Here is a 22,319-nt window from a genome sequence, read left to right as displayed (position 1 = left end):
AATTTTATCTCTCCGTGTTGTGTCCGCGTCCGTTCCCCCGTTCCCCGCTCCCCCCCCCCTCATTTTAAAGAGTAGCTGAGAGGTGCAGCAGGCTAAGCTGGGGCAAGCGAGGCGGCCAGGAGGAGGGTGGGGGGCCGCGGCGGCTCTATAATTAAGGTAGGGAGATTATCCCCCACCAGCATCACCACCCAGGGGCCATCGGGGGAGAGGGAAACTTCAGGGTCTGCTCCAGCGTGATCCTAAGCGGGGGGCGCGGAGAGAGGTACGGCTTCCCTTCCCTGTGTCTTACGGACCCCCATCGCCCCCCTCCCCCGGTCCTGGGGTCTAGCCCTCCTCCCTCCACCGGCATCCCATCCGCTCCCAGGGATTTAATTAGGCGTTTACACCTCGGCTTGAAGTAAATGACTGGTAAGAAGTGCTGGGGGTGGGGGGTGTATCAGCAGCCCCGTTTTGATTGACAGGGTGGAGGACCATTGAAAATCTTGCTGGGTAGCTCCCGGGTCGCTATGAAGCTCCTTTTAAAAATCCTTCTCCAATGCTGACTCCCGGTAGATGGCAGCTCCGCCGGGCGCGCAGGCAGCGCGCAGGCAGCGCGGGCGGATGGAGTAGGGCGGGCCGGGGCGCAGCGCCGCGCTCCCACGCGTGTCACCGCTCCCACGGCGGGCGGACAGGCTGCCCCACCGCCCCAGGTAAGAAACTCCCCCCCGCAACCCGGGCAGCGCGGGTCCGGGTGGGCTGGGGATACCGAGGGTGAAATAAGAGGAATTTGGGGCTCACTTGCGAGGAGGGGGAATCTCTCCGGGGGGGGTAAGGGGGGAATCCGCGGCCAGTGGAGAGGCCGCCGGTGGGGATGCGCGCACAGCCGAGGAGGGGAAGCCCAGCCCGGGCTCCAGAGTAAATTCCATCCCCTCCTATCCTTCTTTTTTTTTTTTTTTCTTTATTTGGAGTATACCACTCTTTCAAAAAAAAAAAAAACAAAAAAAAAAAAAACCCAAAACCAACACACTACCGGCCCGGGGCCTTGTTCCCGACTGATCCTAACTCAGAGCCCCTGGGCCCGCTCTGGTGCCGGGTTTAGGCAGCTGCCAGGGATGAGAAGGATGCAATTCGGAATGGTATGGGACGCGCATCCCTCAGTCTGCCGGGCTCGGCGGGGGGAAGAGCGAAACTTTCCCTCCATTTACATAAAGCTGTTTTAGTAAGTTGCGCAGCCTGGTGAGAGCTGCCGAGGGCAGAAACCCCCGCAAGCGGGGCCGGGAGCGGGGGAGGCCGGCGATGGCCCCGCTGGGAGTGGCTCTGGGGTTGGTTTTTCTTTCTGATGCGGCTGGAAGTTGAGTGCGGAAGGGACGGCAAGGGAGGGCAAAACTCCGGCAGCACTAGGAAAGCGTTCTAGGACGAATCACACCCCCACATCATCCCTTTGCGAGGTTAGACGGCAAAACGGACGGGGACCGGTCTGTAAGGAGCTGGGGAGTGAGGGAAGGGGCAGTCTTTGCTCCCCCCACACTTCCCGCTCTCTCTCTTCAAGGGGTATATAAATCCCGGACCTGCCCTGTCAGCCCTTCTTGATAAATTAAGGGCTTCGCAGTCGAAACCTATTTACACCTCCATTATAGGGCTAACCAAATGGGGACCCGCATGCATATTTTTACCGCAAGAGATCTCATACATCTCCGCCAGAGTCGCCCCTCGGGCCATGGGATAACAGATAGGGAAGTGGGGGTCGGTTGTGCTCCGCCGCGACCAGCACTTGAGCGGAAAAAAGTCCGCGTCCTCGCTCGGTGCTGGCTGCCCGGGGCATCCGGAACCCGTCCGCCTTGCACGGGGCAAGGAGAGAACGAGGGTGACCTCCCCGGGAGCCTTGCGGGGCACCGGACACACGGGCTCCTTTAGTCCCAAGCAAGGCCCTCGGGGAAGTTTCTCCTCCGATGGAGATGGGGTTTGACTGCGACACTTGGCCGCTGCTGTCCCTTTATTTGGGGAGAGAAGGGGCAAGAAGCGACCAGTACGGAGCCCTCCGGTCCCCGCGGTCGGCGACTTTCCCGGCTGCGGTTTCCATTAATTTCCAGGGATAGAGCCCGGGCGCCTGCGGGGTAAAACGGGGTCAGCGTATCCGGGGACGGGTCCTTGGTGTCCTCGAGGGTCGCCTCGGCGAGGCTGTCCGCAGAAAGGAGGGAGGGGGCAACATCCCCCGTTTCCCGGTGGGATGCCCGCACCGAGCGCTGCCCGATCCCTTTCGAAACGAAACGCGGGCGGAGTGAAGTGGTACCGAAGCCCGAGACCCAGGAAAGGCTCAGCCCAACACTCCAGTCCCTGGATGGGCGCTTTGCGGGATTTCCCCCGCACCCTCTGCTCCAGCCGGCCGCGCTCCGGATGTGTCCCGCATTCCAGCTCCGCTTTCAGCGCCGGGGAAAAAGAAATGTCCCCGCTCCGCCTCATCCCGTCCCCTCCGGCGGCCCCCTCCAGTTCCACTTGGTTAGCTCAAGTTTTCCATGTAAATGACAGTAATAAATATCTAATCATGTCCCGCAGCTATCGGCGGCTCGCCGAGCAGCCGGCATTAATGAGACATCCAGGGGAAGTGGGGGAAAGCAGAGGGGGGAAAAATAAGGAAAGTTTTTCCGCTCTCCCCGAAATGGTTTCTAGAAGCGAGACCCGGCCGAGGCGGCGAGAGGATGCGGGGAACTGCGGGGCGTAGAGCCCCTCGCTCCTCCGGAGCGATCGTAGATGTGGGTCGTGTTCAGGTTCAAACCCATCCCCTCTAATTAACCCCCTTCCCAAAACCCCAGCGATTCCCCCTCGAGGGAGTGGCGAGTCCGCTCGCATCCCGGGGCCGGGGGCTGCCCTCTCGAAAGCCCCGCGGAGATGCGTGTGCCCCTCCCCGCCGTGATTGCCAAACAATTAATGGAGCTGCAATGAGCTTTGAATGCTGATGGTGGGCCGGGAGGGGGGTGAGAGGGGTGGGAAGGCTGCGGCTGAAATTAAACCATGAGAGTTGGATTTGTTCGCCTAACGCTAAACAAATGGACTGATTACTTTCTTTCCAAACGCATCAGTCATACTACATTAAGTAGCAGAGAGCTAATTATCCCAATTAGGAGGCTGATTTATAATTAATGGCTTGGACCAAGTGATAATTGGATGTTAATGGATAACAGTTTTGACTGAAGTAGCCTCCCGCTTCCCCAAAGGCAGGGCTGGAGGGTTGGTTGGTTGGGGTTTTTTTTCCCCTTCTCTCCTTCACCTCTGCACGGAACACAAAGCAAATGAGAAGCGAAATCTGCTCGTAGGTGGCTCGGGTGGGACTGGCCGCGGGAGCCGCCGGCCGCTTCCCAGCTTGCCCGGGGTTTAGCGAACTGGGCTGCGGGGGTAACCTTTAGTACCCACCTTTCCAAGCTTTTCAAGCAAGCCCTACTGCTTTTTTTTTCGTCCCCTCCCTGAGTTTCCAAGCCGTGGACAACTGACCCTGCTGAGTTCCTCACCCACCTCAGAACGTGAGTTGTGTTCTCGATGAGGGGCAAAGGCTGAGCCCCAAGGGGTGCTCCAGTGCAGACGAGGCTGTCCCTCTGCCCTGCCTGTCCTAGGGAGAGCAGGATGGGGCTCCTCCCGAGGAGGAGAGGTTTTACGCCCTCCCTGGCCCACACTCCCTGTGCAGTGGTGGGCAGAGTGCGAATCTGCAGGTTCTCACTGCTCTGCTTTTCTCTTAACCGCATCTCAGAACTGGCACGCTGACTGTTTAGCTTTTTTCCCTTCCATGTTGACTTTTCACCCATGAGTAAGTTGATGCAACTCAGTCCTGCTTCCTTGCTTGCCCCAGCTGGAAAGACTTGGACCTACAACCCTTTGGCTTTTGGATCATGTTTCTAAGTTCAGCTTTTCCATTCTAACTAAGAGCTGTAATGGGCACAGAATTCCTTAAAGAGTAAGAGTGACTTCAACCATGAGTTAGCCCATGACTGATGAGAGGTTGTATTAAATTACACCAACATACTCCATGCAAAAATACACCTAAAACTGTACCATCGGTACACAGAAAACCAGTTTAGATCAGCTTTCCAGCATTTCCTGCTGATTTAGAGAGGTGTTGATGACTGAATGAGAGATTCTCCTCATGCTAACACATATGAGGAGGCTCCTGTAGTGATCTTATTGCCACGTCAGAAGGCACAGCTCTTTCACGGCGCTGGTGCAGATGTTGCTTCTCCTCGGTGCCACTGCCACTAACCTGCATCAAAGAAATGGAGCCAAAGGAGCTTCCCGCAGATCAGAGAGGGGGCAAGCTGGCCAGGCAATATTTTGCACAATATAGTTGTAGAGGGAGTGACTTCAGTGGGTTTTGTTCCCGGTGTCTTTATCCTTCAAAAGGATGCTTTACAGAGAAAGAGGGCAATTGCATGAAAAGAAGCCAGAGTGAACTGTTTCTTTCTCTTCTGTCATTATCGCAGCCAGCACTGCCAAAACAAAGAGCTGGTCCAGCTCTTATGATGTGGCTACCTACTGAATATACTGGTAATGCTGTGGGTAAACCCTTTATCTAGAAGTAGTCCATGTTTTCTAAGACTCCAGTGATTTTTCAGCGGCATCCCAAAATTTCAGCTTGTCAAAATGCATCTGCTGAGCCACTGATAAATGTCAATTGGGTTTAAACCTTTTCAAAAGGTTGAGTACTGATTTCCACCACTCATGTCTAAACAGAACACATTTACAGCTACCTCGCTTCATTTGGAAAAACACAGGAGTAGGGAAAATGCTGAAGAACATGGATTCAATAAATCCAAAATTTTCCAATCCTATACACCTAATGATAAGCTAACCTACTTTGGGGGAATTTCCATCAAAATATGCTTGTTGTGAAGAGGGTGGAGAACTTGTAAATGTAATTAAATATTCAGGAATTAATCTGTGGTGCACTGGGTTAGCCAAACCCTGGAACTTTTCCCACCAGTTTATTCCACTTTTAAGAGCTATTGAAATTGATTTTTATTTCCCCCCCCTCCCCTTTGACTTCATTAGGTTTTGGATCAGACTCCTCATGTTTTCTAAAGCAGGTCTGGTACAGATATAGCTCCTGGGAAGGAGAGTGTCTCTGAGAGGAGCTGGGAGCAGGATGGACCAGCAGTTCTCCAAAGGGTGGGAAATGGGCATTTACAGCCAGGAGTTGTAGGTAGACGATAATAAGAACGTGATTTCTTCCTGGTAGCTGCTGGCACAGCTCTCTTAGGACCAACTTTAGCCTCTGTACGGCCAGAGCAAATACTGACTTGAGAAATGCTACTCTAAAACTGAAAGTGTGGGGGGTGATGCTTGGGAGCTCCACTAGGACCTTCCAAAGAAAGAGTGACAGTTGCACTGGGGTAGACCAGCTGATGGATCTTGGCGGGCGGAAAATGTTCCCCCAGAGGGAGTTGTGGAAAGCTGATGTCCTCAGCACCGGGGGGAGAGAGCAGACATGCTTCTGCTGAAGGACTCCACATCTCCCCTCAAAAGCCAGTGAACATTTAGCTGCTCTGCCTGCTTTACAGCCCACAGCCCTTCAAAGCACAGATTCACCTGCTGGTGGCCAAACTACATTGCTTACCTTGGCAGCCGCAGTTAATTCGGTGTATGGATCCAAACGCTTACGGGAAAGGAAGCATTACATGCAGCCGTGGTGCTCCCCAGCCCCTGGCTCTGTTTTAAGGTGGCACGAGTCTTCCCCCCCACCCCAGCCCCGCCCTGTGAAAGCCACTGAATTCAAACGGCTTTTTTTAAGTGGCAGGATGACGATGAGTGTTAACACTTGGAGAAAAAACTTAAAATTTCTGGTTTAGGAATTACTTTAATACTTCTAAGGTGTTAGAAGAGCCTCACAATTGCATGGCTTGCTGGAACTGCCCTTCAGAATTTATTTTTTTTCTTTTTGACTAAAGTAGGATTTGTTTGTCATTTTGCCTTATAGTTGACCTTAGTCTGAGCAGAAGCAGTTGCCACCATGTGTTTTGTGACTGTTGTTTTGAGTGCTGTAAAAACCATCTTCAGGGGCAGAGCCAGGGTGTAGCTGAACTTGCAGAAACATCCTGGGTTCATGCTCTTAACTCTGCTGCTTTCAAAATTTGCTTGTTCTTTATATTTCTCCAAATCATCTTCAAGCAGAATTGCACTTGGTTGTCACAGCCTCACAGGCTTGTCAACTAACCAGCTGAAAGAGCACCTAGGAAAATAGTTTTGTGCCAGCTGGGTTAAACTCCAAGAAAGCAGCACAAACCACATTTGTGCATTTCACAAAAACATGTTGCTCTCCTCCTTGTGTGTCTACCTAACTGCTCTCAGCTTAACACCCAGAAATACAGCTCCAACTTTTTACTCGAGGAGTAGTGATGGTGGGTGGAGAAATCACCCTCCCTCCATGCCTCATTCCAGTTGCTGCCCCTGGAGCTGAGGCATTGCACTGGGAATGCCTGGAGTAAGCGTGCATTCCCTTCTGCCAGCCTGGCTTCCAGGCTTGTAGCACCTGAGAGCAGCAGGGGCAGGACTAGGAATGTCTTCAGCTGCCTCAGCAAATCTTTACAAAGCTTATCTGTCAGGACTGCAAGCGCTTCTTGCAGTGTCTGATCTCCCTTGTTAGGGCTCGGGACTAGATCGTAAGATCAGCGTCATGGTTGTGGTGCTCAGGACAGACAGAGGTCATTGTCACTAAATGTCACAGGCTTGAAACATATTTTGACAGGACTGTGCCATGGGTAAAATCCTTCAGGATATCGCTCCATCTTCCAGGGACAGTGGAGATTCCTGAACCCCCAACAGCAGCCCCAGGAAGGTGCCTTCAAGCCGGTCAATTTGCTCCTGGAAGAAATCTGCAGTCAAATATGCTGCAGGCAAAAGCTGTTTTGGGGGCAGAGAGAAAGCAGCGAGCCACCCTCATGCTGCCAGCAGCCCTGGGGAAGGACAGGGTTTGGGAAGTCTGGTTTGGAAAATTCCCTTTGCCAGCATTAGGGAAAACAAAATGATGCTTCTCAAGCAAAGCCATTTTCACAGAAGTGAGGGGAAGGTCTGAGCCAGACAAACTGTGTGGAAATACAGCTAAGCCAGAAACATGCTTGTTTTGGAAGGGGTGGGATGGGGGAAAGTACTTTTTTCATATAAACACCCAAGATAAACCCTTTAAGCTGTTTGTGAATTCAGTAGTTTGATTGCAGAGGCTTTAAGGGTACTCCAAGTCTTGAAGTCAGGGCAGTCTGGAGGCAGAGATGCCGTAAAGTCTGGAGAGGTGAGGGCAGGTGGGCATCACAGGTATGTGTGAGCCTGGCTGCAGTGGGATGCTGCTGCATTTCACAGCCATGGATGTGGAGAGTGCAGCAGCAGTGTTGGCAGAGCTGGGCTGTAGGGTTCAGTTTCCACTGTGATATTAATCATAAGAAATCTTAAATGCTTTTTTTTTTTTTTTTTTTTGCTGCTGACTGAACTGGAAGCAGAATGAGATGAGAAACTAGAGTCAAAGTGATGCTCATATCAAGAGCTTTTCTTATTTAGCCAGCAAAATACTTCACTTCAATATAAATTCTAAGAGCTTTTCCCGAGGCTTAAGCGCTGCTCTGAAGGAGGGAAAGGAGATTTTTCCTGGTTTGATCTGTAAGCACTCATTGTCTTGTGTAAATTATGACAAGCAACAGATTTAGCACCACAGTGATGTTTAGTGATGCCAGTCCTGGCTCGACATGGCAAGTTGCTGGGCTCCAAGCCCTAAAACTTATCCCTCACTCAAAAGCAGAGACTTTCAGGATGTCTTTATTTTACTTTAGACATAGCGAGCCTGCCCCTGTGAAGATTGCCTCTGCAAACAGAGGCACTAGAAAGTCTTTTGCCAGGAACCATCTAATCAATGGCTCAGTTCTGTTATATGGGGCTTTTGGGGGAAAAATGATGATTTCAGAAAAGCCTTAAATAAAAATTGCAGCAACTGATGAGAGTTACCTCTGTGAGCCAGGGCCTGTTATCTCAGCTGCTCACAACCTGGTGTCAGAGTTTTTCGAGTCCTACAATAAAACTTTCTTGTCCCAGCAGGATGCTCTGAGGTTTGTTTTATAAAACTCACAAGAATCTTATTATGCTTCCGCTACAAATAGATGAGCATTACAAACACAGTTGCTGTGCTCATCAGCAGCACAGCCTCAACAGAGGCAATTATTAATGTCTACCCCAAAACTGTGATGCTGTCCCTAACTGGAAGCATTTCCAAATTTCAGCTACTAGCAGTCCTCCTGGTTTTAAGGGAAATATCTCTTTATTTATACCAAGGTCACTAGTTATGGCTGAATGTGAGCTGCAAGAATTGGTGCAATTGGTCAGGTTTTGCTTTTGGAGAGTTATGACTCGTTTAAGTAGATCCTGTCCACTTAAGATCTCTGCCTGCAGTAAGAAATTAACACCATTTAAATCCAGGGATTTACATGGGTGTAAAAATATTGCAGGAAGATCAGAAATGTGAAGTCTTGGGAATTTTTTTGAGAACTGTTCTCAATTCCTTTATTTCAGTTACAAGAAGAGTCCTTTGGAAGCCTATTTTTATGGTGCATGTTGCTCTCAGACTTTGACGTTTGAATGAGAAACTATGATGTGTTGCAGTATTTCAAATTATTTATATTTCATCCACTAGAAAGGTGAAATTGTTTCCTTAGACATTTGGTAATCTCACGTGAGGAACAAAACTTGATTTATAACAGGTTGGTTATTATCTTACGTGATTTTGGACCTTTATATATCTAAAAGATTTAGGGATATATATAAAAAAAAAGATTGAATGATCTTGCATGGATCATTTATTCATAACCCCCCAGGTATGTAATTCATTTAGTACCAAATACATATAAACCCAATCTCTTTATATAGAGCGAGCCTGTTTTCCTAGAATGTGAGATACACAGAGTCAGAGATTCGTTATTCATCTTGCTGATTTAAAGTGTTCCTGAATAAGGAATTAAAGCATAAAATCATAGCGCAGAACAGCTTCAGGAGAGGGGGGTGGATATTTCGTTGTGATTTTATTTTTGATGATGTTTATTGCCAGTGGTGATAAGGGGGATGGGATGTTGTAGCACAAACCATTTGCTGTTATTACCTGTTAGTAATGAGCAGTGTGTTCCTGTGCTTTGCATAAACACGAGTAGTGATTTGTACCAACCTTAGCAGGTGCTCGGGCTGAGGACCACAATTTTCCTTTTATCTGACAGGGCTGCTCCTGGTTTTTTTCTGTCACCTGCAGGACCCTGAACACAAATCAGGAGTACCAGAGTTTTGTTTCATGTTAGGGGTTTTTTTTAACTGATACTTTCCCCATGCTCAAGCTGCGCCTTGTATAGGGCACAAACCTGAGGCCGTGCCGAGCTCTTCCAAACTTCAAATGCATCTGTGGTGAATCTCTCTTTCTAAGTAATGAACTAGAGTGTTGAAATTCCTTTCTGACAATGGCTTTCCAAAGCCCAGATTTAACTTTTTTTGTACAGCTTATTTCCCACATAAAGAAGGCCTCATACCCCCCCCCACCCCACCATCACCAACCTTCCCAGTATTGGGACAGCTTTGATGAAGTGATAATGTAACAACACCCCACAGTGCCTACCAGTAAAAAACAGACTCTGGTATCCTGTATCCTCTTCTTGAGTTCTCTAGGAAAAAATCAGTATTCTTAACTTACAGGGTTTATTGCCCCATTCTTTGTGATGGCACCTGAGCATCTTGTGTAGATCAATGAATTTAGTCTCAGTACTTCTTTGAGTTTGGGATGACTCACTATTTGGAGGGACAAGCTCAAGGGAAAAGAGAAAATGGTCCAAAACCCCTACAAAGCTTCAAGTCCTACTTCCAGCCTCAAACTCATCTCACCCAACAGTTTGCTTGAGAAGAGCAAATGTCTTGTCCTGTTTTTTTTTTTGTTTGCTTGCTTGTTTCTCCCTGGGAAAACTGGCCAGAATAAGCTATTGAAGAAAACCCCTCCATCTCACACAGTATAGATTTGGGGAGCAAATCCACTGTCTTGATTTAAAACTCTTTTCCTTTCAGAGCAGTGCTGGCACAGGGATCTGCTGAGGATGCCTTTATTCAGGACAGATCAGGACGGGGACAAGCTCACCAGCACTAACACGAGCTCTGTGGCCAGCACAAATGACACTTGAGTTTGCAGGCTGCAGGGATAGATCCATTTCTCCATTAATGAGTTGTGTCAGTTCTGTAATTTTGCTAAAGATTTTGTGTTTGGCCGGCAGGTGAAACCAGGTACGGACTGATGATGTTTTGATGGGGGGAGTAAGGCAGTGAAATGAGGACAAGAGCGAGCAGAAAATGGCCCTGATCTCAAATTCTTGGGTCCGCTTAATACAGCTCCAGAGTGAATTTTGTGGTTTTGTTTGGGTGGGGTTTTTTTTTTTCTCCTGATAAAAGGGAAAATATGGATTTGTTGCAAGGTACTTCTCAAAAAACTTCAGTATCTCATTTTTAAAAGATGTTTTATTGTTCCCAGGTCTGTTTTGCTTCCACACATACACAAGCCATTCAGAACAGGAGTTTTCACCTGGCGAGGAAACGCATGAGTCTCTCTTCGCATCTTCTCTCAGGACAGAATTACGTGAAAAATTATACAAAATTAGGTACCAGTTAAACAGGGAAACTTGCAAAATAGAAAAATTGATAAGCTAAAGCTGATAATGTTAAAACCCAGGGCCAAATCTCCCCTTCATGCCACACTGTTAAGTGGTGCACAATAAATTGCACCACTCTTGTGCTATACGACTTCATGGGAACCAGAGGCTTCCGAGGCCAGTGTTGGGAAGGGATGGATGGGAGGCATGTTGTTGGTTGGAGCTATCCCAGTCTGTTCTGGGATAACAGGGTTCCTGTTCCTGGCTGGTAAATGTACACTTTTTTTGCATCAGATTGAACAGCAGCAGCTGAATAAGGAGTGGTCTGCTCTCTGGGCTAGTCTGTGATGGGCAGAGACCTACATTGCCTGGTCTCAAAGCAATGCAGGGAGTGGAAAAACCTGGACTTCTCATAGACAGCAGCAGCTAAAGCTAAGGGGAATCTTGTGTCCTCTCTGTGAGGCTGGATCTTAGAAGGACACAGCCCCTGCAGTCTGAGAGGTCTGCAGGCTTGGGATGAAAAATAGGCACAGCAGCCGTGAGTCTTCCATAGTGAAAATATAAGTGAGAGGTAAAAAGCCGTAGGAGAATTTTTGGGACTGAGGTAGCAATGCCAGGATTGCGGAGGCAGAAGGAGGGGGAACCCCAGCAGGGTCTGGCACAGGGCGTGGCGGGGAGACCTCACAGCCTGGAGCTGTGAAATGTGGGCAGCTGGGAGAGAGCGAGTCTTGTGATGCTGGGGATGGGAGAGTCACTGATGCATGGCCCCTCAGGGCCACTGAAGGAAACCGCTTGCCCCAGGAGGTACCAGCCCTGGGCACTGCATGGCAGCACCCACCCCCCTGTGCTGAGCAAACGCTGCAGGATCAGCCCACAGGCTCTTGGCAGTGGTATTTTTCTCTCACCTATTGTTTTCCTACACCTTTCCTTAGCTCCCATCTCCTTTCTCCACTGCTCCCAACTCTTCAATGATCTCTAATGCACAAAAGCAGGATGAGGCATCCCCTTTCTTCCAGGATGGGCCCTACGTTACCCTCCCAGCTTATTGACTGCTCAAGCCCATTCTCTTCCACTACGCAGGAGTTCGAACTTTGCTCTCATCCTCCTCCCGGCTGTGGCTGTTCCCAAGGCCCTCCAGCCACCCAGAGACATAAAAGATGCATTTGCAGATTTTGAAAATTAAAACCATCTATACAGCCAGTGGGAAGGGATCAGCTTATTTGGTTGCTTAATGAAATATAAAGATTATTTTAACCAGTGTAAGCACTATTCGACAGCTTGTGAAACACAACAGTGGCTTGATGAATGGCTTTCTCCATTAAAAAAAATTGCTGCATGATGTCTTTTAAATATTTAATTTATTGGGGTTGGAGTGAGCTCGGAGCTGACAGTTAAACAGGAGCTGTTTGTGGTCTCAGTTAACTTTGCTTACGAGGCTGAACAGTCTCGCTCAGTAAATTCCCTCATTTTTTATACTGAATCTGGGATGATACATTTGCTGCACAAGTGAGTAGGAAGTTCTGCCTGTTGTCTGCACTGCATTGTACCAGGCAGTTACCACCAAAGCTGTGATGGGCATTGACTCCTGTCCTGAGTCCATCCTAATGAAGTCCTTTTTCTTTTCTTTTTTTTTTTTTTGGGGTACGCTTTCTTCTAGGTCACCCAGAAGAGTTTGTTCAGAGACATGTATACACATAAAATCATCTTTTAGCAATCAAATAAGTTGAAATATTCCTGGAGAAAGTGTTTCAGTGGAAACACTGGGCTCCAGACACAACACCATTGGCAGTGTCCTTGGAAGACTGAATAGTATGGGAAAATTCCCCTCCTCTCCCTCTTCATTTTTCCTTTAATGTGCCAGCTTGCTACACAACCGACGGCATGCAAGGGGGATTAGAAAAGAAAAACAGGCGTTTCTGTGAGTTGGGAGTCAAAGACACTTGGCCTCCCACGTATCTTCTGGCAAGGCTGAGCCCCGGTGTGGATTCTCCTGCATCTATTAAGGACAGAGGTCTGGCAGCAGCCCAGGGCAGTTAATAGGTTCTGTGTCCTCGGACGGTTTTCACGAAACACGCAGAACTTAATAAGCTTTGAGACCTCCACCCCGCTGGCCAAAGCTGGTGGAACCAGCCAGCTGGTTCACAAGTTAGGGGGCGGGAGGGGAGGAGGCAAAACAAAGTTGCAAATCTCTGTTTTGCTGCCTGTGTTGGCCAGAAAAGGCAGTCCTGCTCTTGTCTCTGAGAGGCAGGGAACAACTTTCCACCCGGCTGCGGCGGACTCGCTGATGAGGAGGACTGGCTGAGCACTGCTGCCCTCTGAGCCAGCTCGGTGTGCGCTGGCACTGCCCTGCTGCAGGCTGGGGTGGGATGATGCTCTCTGGAAATAAACCACACCAAGGGTGGGTGAGGCTGTGCCACAGATGTCACTGAAACCACCCAGAACAGTGTCTGAGTCAGAGACCTGCAAGTATTCCCCAGGTGATGGGAGATGTCCTCTGTGGCCACGTTAAGGGGACATGTCACTGGGACACGCTCCTGTCCCTTAAGACATGCCACCAGCAGCAAAGCTGTGCAGTCCAGGAAAGCAACATCACAGCTATAATTTCACTGTGAACCCAGTGTGGTTTATGGGAAAAATAAATATAAATGCTGAAAATCTGTTGGCGGGTAAAGTCCCTCACCTTGATCAGAGAACCAGCAAACAATTTTGGCATTGCTTAGGTCTTCCCTAGGCTGTGTTAGAGCAGAGCTATGGCATTTTTGTGTGAGGTTGGCATCTGAACAAAAAATGCCCATTTTCACAGCTTAGGGTAAGGGGAGTGAATCCAGAGTGGGTGAATAGGTAGACACAAAGCAGATGAAGGGCAGCAGGGTGTGTATTACATCTTTGTGGTGTCACCACACCTGGATCTGTCACCCTCCATCAGCGCTCTCAGTGCTCAAATGATGCAGTGGTGAAGCACAAGGGACTTGGGGAAACAGGAATGAGGTTGAGTGCTAGATTTCCAAATTAGGGGTTACTGCAGCCTCTTTGAGAAGACAATCCCAAAAGCAGAACTCACGCTGCTTCCCCAAAATCCCTCAGTCAAAACAAAACCCAAACGTCCTAGAGCAACAATGGTCATCCCTGAGCCGGCAGAGCATTTTACCCAACTCCAGCTGCATGGCTTCCCTCCTCCGATCCCGAGTGCCGTGACAGAGAGATGCTTGTGAGGGGGAGGTCACAAGATGCCCCAGGTCACTGCCAGACCCTATAGTAAAAAATTCAACTGCTTTTCCGAGCAGCTACAGCTTGGTCTCTGGATGTTAAACAGGGTCACTCCAAGTTTGTGCTTCCTACGTCAAGATGGAGAGAATGGGAGTTCAGAGCAGGAGGGTAGTGGGACCAACTCATTTTCATCTCTCCCTCTTCACTCCGAGTCTGTCCTCCATGGTATAAATTATGGGCAAAAATGAAGGTGTTTTCTCAGTACGGAAAATACAACAGATAATTGTTCTTCCAGATTTTTGCTGTTCAACGCATCAGGTTTCTCCTGAAACCCAACCATGGGTGTTGAACCACCTCCCCCCCAGCGTTTTAATTGTTTTCTAAGAGGTTGCCTAAAAAAGACGTCTGCTTTCCCTAAGTTAGTCCAGCTGCCCCTCTTTCTCTGAACGTTCATTCATTGCGCTGACTTTCCAGATGATGACTTGCTGATGTAAACGGCGGTTTAAAAAATTTATTTTGTGGCTAATGTTTCACAACTTCCTCTCTGATGTCTTACAAACTGCAGAAACGGCATCCTGGAGGCCCTCAGTCATTTACAGCAGGGATGAATGAAGCATCGCTTGGCTTTTGAGATCAATATTAGCTCAGTTTTACAGATGGTCTGTAAGGAAAAAGAGCTTGAAGTTTCATGCAGAGCCCACACTAGAAAAAAAAAAGCCATTAGTTTTCTGAAATAATTTCCTTGCTATTGAGCTATGAAATGTCAGTATTTATTGCAAACCTTATTCCCTCTTTAACCATAACGTTTTCGGTGTGCTATTACGCTACAGATTTATTTTCTTTTACACCACATGCTTTTTTTTTTTTTCTTTTTCTTTTCTGTATCATTTGTGTTTTCTTAAGAAGAACCTTAAGAAAAATGAATGGAAACAAATTACACATGAGTGGGTTCAGATAGGAAAGATTATTTGATATTACAGCAATGGGATTATGAAACAGTCCACTGTAAGCAATGGTCAGGACAAAATCCCAGCTAGTCATGGGATAGAGCTAGGTCAATTCATTAGAAGTCACAGTAACATGTTAAATTGTATTGTGGTGTGTGAAAAAACTTTCCCATCTTTTGATAAGCATATCTTGAGTGGGATATAGTCAGGTGCCGGGCTTTAAGCTTGGAAGCCAGACTAGTGTTGGTATAGGAATTGATTCCCGTCCCAGAACCTGTTGGAGTTAAGAGGTTGGACATGAGCTTTGCACGCAGCAGCTTAATTTTGAGCTCAGCATTTCCAAGGCTCTGCTGAGACACCAGGATGCTGGGACAGCACATCCCTAAGCCCCTTTCTCCTCCGGCTGATGTTTTCCAGGTTTATGTCACCATGCAGCACTATGGAGTGAACGGCTACTCCCTGCACGCCATGAACTCGCTGAGTGCCATGTACAACCTGCACCAGCAGGCAGCTCAGCAAGCCCAGCACGCCCCCGACTACCGGCCCTCGGTGCACGCCCTCACCCTGGCAGAGAGACTGGCTGGTAAGAACAACTCATGGCTTTTGCTGTTCCCCGGGGGAAAAAAAAAAAAAGAAACAAACCAGAGCCACAAAACCCTTGTTGCTTGCATTGAGGGAAACTCTTCTTTGTGAGTTGGTGTGTGACACAGACAGCTGGTACGGTGTGCTCCTCTGCACTGGTCATGTGGCCAAGCTCTGCAGGGGACACTTGCCCTGCAGTGCTGGCTGTCAGAGGGCCACTGCACCTTGCTGCAGACCGGCCTCTGATGGCTGGGAGGCTCAGGGGTCAGGTGGGTGCAGCCCCACTATGTGGGACTGAAAAGAGAGAATTAAAAAGACACTGAAATATGTTTTAAAAAGGGGACAGAAAATAGCAGAAAATTTTACTTTCTTGTTAGCAAATAAGAGCACAATGAACATGAGCAAACAGTGAATTGGACTCCCCCACCAAAGGGTCCAGACCTTGCATCCCCTGACAGCCATCTCTGGCCATCCCAGGCCATAGCTTGTTTTTCCATGTTGTCCCTTCAAGCAGGCGTTTTCCACTTCTGTCCTACACACCGCTCTTTTCCTCTGGCAAACAATCTTCATTTGGATCTTCTTTAGGTTTAACCTTGATCTGTTTTTTCCTGGGGAATCCTAGACCTTGACTAGGGTGACATTTTCATGCAAGTCCTGCTGCCTTCCATAAAAGAGCCTTTCAAGTCTGTATGACTTTGCCCAGACTGTGTTATTTACACAGCACTGTCGATGGTGGGACAGTGGGACAGGAGCCACTGGTCCAGAGCATCTGAGCTGGTTTTCTGTGTTCAGCCATGATTGTAACTGCCCTGCATCAATGCTGTCTTTAAAAGGAAGTGCAAAGTCCAAGTTGTGTTTTATGATTTGGAAGGGGGAATTGTTCAAAAGTAATAGATGGAGAGCTGAGAATATTTGGTATGGTAGGGCACATGTATCTGCTCTAAATTTTAGCCTGTCACAAAACATCCAGACCTGGCTGAGATCATCAGAGGCTCCTGTAATGCAAGTGAGCAGCAGCAGCTGCAACATCACTGTTTTGGTCAGGACTTGGATGCAGTGAGGTAGAGCAGACCTGACAACCAGGACACGGAAGCCAGAGCAAAAAGTTACTATAGATGTGATTCTAGAAACCACCTCAGAATGGAATAATCTTCCCTGACTGAAAATATGCCTCTGTTCCAAGATAACTTTCTAGTTGTCTGATATCAAAGATAAAAGAAAAATGTAGGAAAAAAAAAAAGATGTAGAGTGAATCCTAGCCTAGAGTAGGTGAAATAAATTATATATCCAGAAAACTTGTGGCCTAAATTTAACAGATAAGGGCCTACACCAAAATAAGGATGCACAAGTTTCAGGAAGATCCTCCCAGGTGTGTAGTCCACAAAGACATGATGATAAAGGTCTCGGACTCTTCGGATCGGTGAACCACAGCTGACTGTCAAATCTTCATGCCAGCAATGTTCCCTTATCCAGCTGTCAGTAGTGACCTCCTCAGACCACTGGTTCCTCAGACCACTCCGTGGCTGTGGGATCTCTGTGGCAGCATAGGGGAGGGAAGAGAGTCACTGTCCTCATCAATAAACAACCAAAGAGGAATTAAGGAGACCTGGACTCTAATTCTGGCTCTACTGCTGGGCTGCAGAATGATGACAGGTGGACACTTTCCTTGTCCTGGTCGTCCATCCCTTTATTCCCTCACCTTTTCAGTATGGAGGTGGTCAGGTGGGAGCAGAAGGCCCTGAACTCTGCAATGTGCCTTGCAGACCACGGATCTCAAGGTGCCCCTTTCCTGCTGCAAGGATCCCTTGAAAGATTTTTGTGATCACTTGTATCTTTTAGAGTAGAGCATGGAGGACTCCATGTCTTTGACCCTAACTAGGATAAAGCAGAGGAAGATAAAAAAAAGAATTAAAAAATCTATTCTCATATTCTTGACTGGGAGATTCAATTGGTTTCCTGACCTCTTATCTTTAAAATTAATAACCCAAGACTTTCCAAATTAAATCCCACAGTCCCCTTGTCTGCTTATCATAGGCAGGGTAGGCATTATATACCTACAAGCTGTTTCCTTTGCAGTTGCCTCACATTCTGTTACTTCTGAATATCTTTCAGTGCAGGTTATAGATCTCATTTGCCTTCCAGGGACAGTCAGAATAAAGCAGCACAAAAGCAAATGACCTTAAGTCAGAAAACAGAGGTTTCTGATTGTAACTGCAGAGCCTCACCTGCAATTTATATTCTCCTTCTCGCACAAAGCCTGAAAACATAGTTAAAACATTAAAATAATTGCTGGTTGGCTCTCGTTGGAGTGGCCAAACTTAATGCATGAGCTGCTGCCTCTGGGGAGCTGGTAAGTCTAACCTCTACTCTAGAAATTCGGGAATATTCCAGCCTGCAGGTAGGGTGTTTAACCAGTGCCCTTTCTCCTGTTTTCATGCACTTGAAACACAAATGTTAGCTTTTTAAAATGTTTTGGGGCAGCTTCAATTTCGTTTCTTGTCTTGCAACATCCCCTCTCCTTGCCTGGCTGCACTGTGAGCTGTGCCTGGATGCATCAAGGATGGTCCCTACCACCGGCGTTTGAACTCCCCGAGCTGCTCTGATACTGATACTTCGAGCACAAAAGTCCCTTGTATGCAACCAACACTATATTGTTGAAGACCTTTAGCCTGATCACATCTTTGCCAGGTTGCCAAAACCACACGGCTTTGGCAATCCCCCAGAAAGGCACTGCAAATGCTGACCTAGAATGAAGCAGCTGGAAATTTTGGAAGAGGAATGTTTGAGTGGTGCAAAGCTGATTTGCTACGCTCGTTAGCCAGCATATCTGGAACCTGGCTGTGTGGTGCTGGGGCTGGCCTGACAGCAGGTTTCGTTTTATTGTTTAGATTCATGTCACGATGCTCGTGACAAAAGCACAAGTAAACAGCAGCCAGAGCCTTCATCTGGCCCTGCATGTGATAATGCCAACTTTTCTCCCTGTTAGGTTGTTTTCTTGTATGCTCGTTCCTCTCCTCTACTGGAAGTCACATTCTTAACTGAATTAAAAATGATACCAGACACTGCTCTTTCTGCATTTCCTTTTTGAGAGCAAACCTCTCGCCAGACTGTTTCATTCCAAGGCTGTAGCACAGCATGTCCCAACTTGCATAATAAAGGGTGGGTTTTTTTCATTTTCAAGTAACTTATTTTCATTGATTTAAGATCTTTCTACTCCCACTAACTGTTGTGCAATAATAACGCCTCTGGTAAAATAATAAGCCCTTTACTCTTGGCCTCAGATTTTCCCCAGTCTGAATTTCTTCTCTACCCTCAATTTTCCAAGCACAGTTTGCAAAGTCAGGCCTTGTGAGTAGATGCTCTACTGAGAAGAGCTCAGCACATGAGCTCTGGGCTTGCAATCAGTGGGGCTGGACATGGTTCTGGCTGTTGTTTCCACCCCAGATGCTGGAGAGTGTTTGTGCTCAGCAAAGCTTTCAAGCTAAATGAACATAAGCACATGAGCTTAAATGCTTTGCTGAACTGGAGACCAGAACAGCTGTCCAGTATCATGCCTTGAGTACTACAGTGAGCTACATGTGAGTCACTACAGAAGTACAATGGGGGATCTTCCCACATTGTTTTTAATTGTGTTTCTTAATGAAAGATGCTTAGGCCATGGTAGGGTCGGGGCATCTGCGTGTCCTGCCCCACTGATGTTGGAGCAGATTGACTTACTTCAACCAAATTTAGCACCAGAGTCTCAGCAGTTTCCACAGCTGTCATAGAAAGAGGTTCCCTCTCCAGAACAGACTTCCAGAATCACAGACTCATAAAATGGTTTGGGTTGGAAGGGACCTCAAACACCATCTAGTTCCAACCCCCCTACCATGGTTTTGCCTCCTCAGACACCTCAATTATCCAGCAAAACGTGTGTATGTGTCTTTTTAGCAATAAAGCAAGAAAAAAAACCATTTTGTAGTTTCGTTTGATGTTAGCCAGTGCTTTATTCAACTGTCAACATACAAATTCCAATAATTAAATTGGCCACTTTTCTTGTCTTCCAACGGCTGTACATTTCAAGACATCATTTTGGAGGCACGTTATGGATCCCAGCACCGCAAACAAAGGCGAAGTCGCACGGCTTTCACTGCCCAGCAGCTGGAGGCACTGGAGAAGACCTTCCAGAAGACTCACTACCCAGATGTGGTGATGAGAGAGCGGCTGGCTATGTGCACAAACCTACCTGAAGCCAGAGTCCAGGTACTGCTATTTCGTGGGTTTGTGAGCGGGGATGTTTAAAAGAATTTAGTGGGGTTCCCGGAGGGTTGACAGCTCCCTTGACCTTTCAGGGTTCTTCCAGTGCAACCAAAGATTTTGGGCAGTAAAGCTGTCAAAGGTGGGGGCAGGGAGGCTAAAATAATCCAAATTCATACATCTGTTAAAGAAACTTTTAATCCACATACACATTTTTTAAATTTAGGATTGTCTGAAGTGTACACTGGTTTTCATTTGTTCTTTCACATTTCTTTGGGGGAAATTTTAGAAACAGCAATAGAAGTCTACTAATTTATTTGCAAGGCTTTTCTGGCTTTCTCAGGAGAGTAGAGACCCAAGTAATTCCAGCTGCTCTTTTCCACCAGTGTCAATATTTGTAACATCTCAGGCCAAGGTTTGGGTTTGGTTTTCGGTTTTTGTTTGGTTTTGTTTTTTTTTTAGTTTCAACTAGTGCAATGTGCTAGTTCATAACCTGCTGGTGGGGAGGTTCTTGCATTGCTGAGCTTTAAAAGACAAATAGCAAGTTCTTCACTGTAAAGAGAAAAAATAGTGGGAAAAATAGTTCTTTTATATAAATATCAAGACATTTTGATCTAAAAAATGTTTATTTCCTTATCTAACTAACCAAACAACACTAACAAGATTTGCAAATATATTTCTTCTAATCCTGTCTACTGATTTAGGCTGAAAAATGTAAGGATTTTCTCCTCCTTCCCTAAATTCAGTTCCCAGATAACAGCCTACGCCTGTGACTTACTTTAAGTGTTGGCACCACTTATAACCAAATGGTTTTAGAAACTAACAGAGTGTAAGCCAATGTAATGTCATCAAACATTACAGCTACAAGATATTCTGTTTGGGTGCAACTGCCTAACAAATTCAGGAAGAAAAAGAAAAACAAAACCAAAAAACCCACCAGCAACGGAGTGTCTTAAAGAATCAACATAGAGGCTGGATATTTTTTTTAAATGTGTTTGATGTGTTACTGGTAGGTGCACTGAAAACAGTAGGTCCAGCAAAGTGGAATGACCTTCGGGCACAGCGGGCTTGCAGTACCTCATTGCTTGGGGTTCCTGAGCTCCCAGGCTGAATGATGCTGAATTTGGCACTAAGCAGGATTCTCACTGTTTTTTCTCACTTGCTGTTTGTGGCACTGAAGGTCTGGTTCAAGAACCGGAGAGCCAAATTCCGGAAGAAGCAGCGGAGCCTGCAGAAAGAGCAGCTGCAGAAGCAGAAGGACTGTGAAGGGAGCCACAGCGAGGGCAAGACGGAGCCGCCTGTGCTGGAGACCCAGGCCACCACCCCGGACACCGAGAAGGTCCAGAGCCTCCCCAGCGAGGTTGGCACAGACCTCAACCTAACCCTGTCGGAGCAGTCGGCCAGCGAGTTGGCACCAGAGGACCAGACTGACAGAGAGGAGGAGTTTAAGAGCACCTTGGATGAGGCTAAAGTGGACAAGAGCCCTGGTGTGGACAGCAAGGCTTTGAACTGCAAGAGAGCGAGCCCAAAAGCAGGTGAGGGGCAGCATCTTCATGGGGGTTGGTGTCAGGACCTGGCGTTTCCAAGGGGGGTGTTGGTGGTTGGGTATAGTCCCACATTCCCTGTGGTGTGGGTGCTCACAGGTAGGCTGCCCACATTTGTCTTCTTGTCCTCAGCACGAAACAGAGCCATCGTACCCATAGAGGGTATGATGATGTCTGTTGCAGAAAGAGCAAAGACCTTCTGCTCAGGTGAGGTCTTGGGGAGAACAGTGCCCAGCAGCATTGGGAAAGCCAGAGCAAAGAGCTCAGCCTCATTTCTATACTGTAAGGTGCCAAGTATGGAACAGACACACGTTTAGCTCTCATGAGCTGTCACAACCCCTCTCGCTTGCCCACCAATGCAAGAGAGAAGCCCATGCTGCTGTCCCAGCTGTAATGGGGTGCAAATCAGCACCTGCATCCAGCCTGTAGGAATAACCCCCATCCCCTCTGTCTCCTGCTACAGAGTCCCCTATCAGCGCGACTGTGACGCCTTCATCCAGCAGTGGCCTGGCTCAGACTCACTCCTACTCCTCCTCTCCCCTGAGCCTCTTCCGCCTGCAGGAGCAATTCCGCCAGCACATGGCAGCCACCAACAACCTGGTCCATTACTCCTCCTTTGAAATGGGGACACCGTCTGCCATGCCCTACTTGGGCATGAACGTCAACATGGCGCCACTGAGCTCTCTGCACTGTCAGTCCTATTACCAGTCGCTCTCCCACGCTCAGCAGGTCTGGTCCTCACCCATCCTGCAGGCCTCCAGCTCCCTTCCAAGCCTGAACAGTAAAACGACGAGTATTGAGAACCTAAGGCTCCGGGCAAAGCAGCACGCCGCGTCCCTCGGGCTCGACACCCTGCCCAACTGACTGCCAGAGGAGCTACCATTGCCCACGAGAAGATGCACCAGAGGTTGGCACTAGACATGTCTCTCCTTCAATCCCCACGCACCCCCATCTCTTCCCGGAGTAAGGTGCTCCCTTTCAGGGAAGACTTTGCCTTTATTAACGTCTTATTAGCGCCACGATTGCATCAGACATTGCTGCCGGCCTGGTCTTCCCTAACTATTTAAGGAGGAAGGGGGAGAGGATTTATGTTCAGACAGATGAGCTGTCCTCTGGACTGCCATGAGTTAAGCCTGTAACGTTCAGGAGGAGCCCCCTCTCCTCATCCCCAAGATAAGGTGCCAACTGTGTTA

The 22,319-nt window shown here is 47.9% G+C and overlaps 1 protein-coding gene across 1 annotated transcript; it reads left to right on the top strand.

Annotated features, from left to right (window-relative positions):
• Nucleotides 1-643: 643 nt before the first annotated feature.
• Nucleotides 644-21,990, top strand: DMBX1 (diencephalon/mesencephalon homeobox 1). Its single transcript, XM_039384729.1, has 5 exons — nt 644-689; nt 15,182-15,347; nt 19,410-19,588; nt 20,763-21,117; nt 21,590-21,990. Exons 2-5 carry the CDS (start codon nt 15,194-15,196, stop codon nt 21,988-21,990), a joined length of 1,089 nt encoding a protein of 362 aa, XP_039240663.1. The 5' UTR covers nt 644-689; nt 15,182-15,193.
• The last annotated feature ends 329 nt before the right edge of the window (nt 21,991-22,319 follow it).

This window comes from Pipra filicauda, unplaced genomic scaffold (assembly GCF_003945595.2).
Source record: "Pipra filicauda isolate LSUMZ 115617 unplaced genomic scaffold, ASM394559v2 scaffold36_size6622888_pilon, whole genome shotgun sequence".
Taxonomy (NCBI): domain Eukaryota; kingdom Metazoa; phylum Chordata; class Aves; order Passeriformes; family Pipridae; genus Pipra; species Pipra filicauda.
The sequence above is the reverse complement of the archived record's forward strand: the minus strand, read 5'-3'. Positions and strand labels throughout refer to the sequence as shown.